Raw genomic sequence first — 2,343 nt, 5'->3', positions numbered from 1 at the left:
GAAGAAGAAAAAAGAGCAAGAAGCAACCCTTTAAATGCTGGCAATTGTTTCTGATCTCTAGCATTATGGTGAAGGGAAGATTATATATAGCATTGTATGAGGGGAATGGTGATCGAAATAGGAAACTTCTTAATCCACCTAAACCCACCAGGATCTTTATATACCCTCTCATTTTTTTATAATTAGCAATTTTCAGGGAAAAGTTCTAGTTACCCATGAGAATCAGAATTGCTAAGTCTCACTAGATTTAACATTAGTTTTTCCCAACTAAATAGAAAGTAGACAGAAACAATTATCCCTAAGAAGAACCAGGTAGCAGTTTTATAAGGTTTTCAACTCAGATCACTGGCATGGAATAGACAGGTGGAAATGATTACCGATTGACAGAGAACTCACCTTCCAGAAAAGCAAATTCATCCACAGCTTCTATTGCATTATCTGAAACACACAGTGAAAAGACACTTGACTAATTCTGGTCATTTGGACATCAACCCCTTTAAAAAACCACAACCCACATAAAAAAAGGGCACGATACTTTATGCAAATAAGGGCATTTATAAACATTGTCCCTTGCTGTCATGAGGTCCATTTCTACTCCACCACCAAATCTTACATATCAGCTGTCTCTCTATAAAAGTAGGAAAACTCTAGGTAAACCCTGTTCCATGGGGGGAACCTTTTTGCTCTGAAAGCCATCAAAGAAGAATCTAGCAAAATAGAAGGGAAAGCAGGATTAAGGTATACAAAAGCTTACACAGGCACAGGGGTTACCAAGTAAAGAGGCAGACATCAAACTCCCGGTTTCTACGGGAAAAAGAAGTGCCAAGCCTGGTACAACATGGCAAAAGGTATAGTTAGCTTTAGCAACACTTAGACTCCCTTCATTACCTACCCCACCACCTCTCCAGCCACTCAAAGCATAGGAACTCTAAAAGCTAGGTCTTTCTCTCACTGTGGCAGTCCAACAGAAGACATCATAGGGAGAGACTCTGTGGCACCTCTGACCTTACAGTGATGGCTTCTCCAGCAGTGAGAGGGAAAACTCCCCCAGCCCTCCCTTCTTTGCCCCCAGATACTGAATACCACAGTGACACTCTACCCAAATCTCTCCTCTGGAGGGTTTTCCTTTTTCCTTGTTGAGCACAGCAGTAGGCATCTTTTGCAATGGTCTCCACAAACAGCTCCTATGAGGGGAACAAGGAGAATTGAATCAATGGGTTCTAGCACAATTCTTGTGAGCACTTCTATTTGAGTGGTGGGAAGGGAGTAAGGGCTGCTCTGGAGAGGTTTTCAGTCCGGGACTTCATGAGGGTCTATTATTCCCTTTCCCCCTACCCTGGTAGCCCAAGACACGTCCCCCCCTCACTTGTAGATCCCCACTCATTCACTTGACACTCTTAGAAGTTAAGTTAGACACTCGAAATGCAACTTGAAGTCGTTGTCCAAAGCCCTTATGACGAGGCAGGTGTGTATGTCTTTCTCCCAGTCTTCCCTCCGACACTTACGTCTCGGAATCTGACCCCGGCACCTCACTCACCTCCTTACGCTACGCACCCCCAGTCCAGATCCTCTCCTTCTTCCTCGCTTTCCCGCCTCCCCAAGCCGCCCCAGTAGCCGCTACGCCCCACCCCCCGAAAGCTACCCGAGGCCCCGCCCCTGGCCTCCACTCCGCCCCGCAACCCCGTGTGGCCTTGACGCTCTCGCCGCACCGCGGCTCGTGCCAGAATGAAGATGGCTTCCTGTCCCGCGAGGGTTACGTCGGGGTCGGCCTTCACCAAAGCCTTCACTCGCGCTAAAGGCAGCCTCGAGAGACGAGCCCCGGGCGCGCTCGTCGGGGCTTGGGGCTGCGGAGCAGCCGCCTCCCCGCTGGGCCCCTCCTCCTCCCGGGGCGTCCCGCTCCCAGCCGCCGCCGCCATCCAGGCCCCGAGCGTGCTGCGCGCGGCCGCCGACTGTGCGCGCGCAAGCGACGCCAGCCCCTTTCCCGCGCGCGCTGGGGGCCACGCCCCCAATGGGCGCGTGGCTCCGCCCTTTACGTGGCTGGACGCTCCCGGGACTCCCGGAGGGCGGAGACTGGCTCAATGCGTGGCGGTTTTGAGTTTACTGTGCCGTTAGGCTCGCGTGTACTCTTCTTCCTGGTCCTGGTGAGCGCGGTCAGGCCTAGTTGACCCCGGGCACCGTGCTTTAGTGATTGAATGTGGTTGAGCCAGGCTAGTGCCTGGAGGAGCTCGTCGGTCTGGAGAAACCCAAGACCTGACCTTCAAGAGAGTCTCAGTCAAGTGATAAGCGAGTGACAGAGAGGACTGAGAAGGTCAGGGGCCCGTGCGAGGCCCGGGTGTCCCCGGG

The 2,343-nt window shown here is 52.0% G+C and overlaps 1 protein-coding gene across 1 annotated transcript; it reads right to left on the bottom strand.

Moving 5' to 3' along the window:
• On the bottom strand, window positions 1-1,986 carry POLE4 (DNA polymerase epsilon 4, accessory subunit). Its single transcript, XM_080831649.1, has 3 exons — window positions 1,710-1,986; window positions 1,100-1,184; window positions 1-438 (listed from the first exon to the last, which is right to left on the bottom strand). The coding sequence occupies exons 1-3, from the start codon at window positions 1,914-1,916 to the stop codon at window positions 374-376; spliced, it is 357 nt and encodes a 118-aa protein (XP_080687775.1). The 5' UTR covers window positions 1,917-1,986; the 3' UTR covers window positions 1-373.
• Between the last annotated feature and the right edge of the window lie 357 nt (window positions 1,987-2,343).

This window comes from Martes martes, assembly GCF_963455335.1.
Source record: "Martes martes genome assembly, contig: scaffold_451, whole genome shotgun sequence".
In the NCBI taxonomy this organism is placed as follows: domain Eukaryota; kingdom Metazoa; phylum Chordata; class Mammalia; order Carnivora; family Mustelidae; genus Martes; species Martes martes.
The sequence above is the reverse complement of the archived record's forward strand: the minus strand, read 5'-3'. Positions and strand labels throughout refer to the sequence as shown.

Excerpts from the sequence above, each read along its gene's own strand:
- POLE4 (XM_080831649.1), bottom strand. The coding sequence starts at position 1,916 with ATGGCGGCGGCGGCTGGGAGCGGGACGCCCCGGGAGGAGGAGGGGCCC. Across the intron at positions 1,185-1,709 it reads TCATTCTGGCACGAGCCGCG|GAGCTGTTTGTGGAGACCAT; the intron begins GTGCGGCGAGAG and ends TTCCCCTCATAG. Across the intron at positions 439-1,099 it reads CCTCCAGAGGAGAGATTTGG|ATAATGCAATAGAAGCTGTG; the intron begins GTAGAGTGTCAC and ends TGTGTGTTTCAG.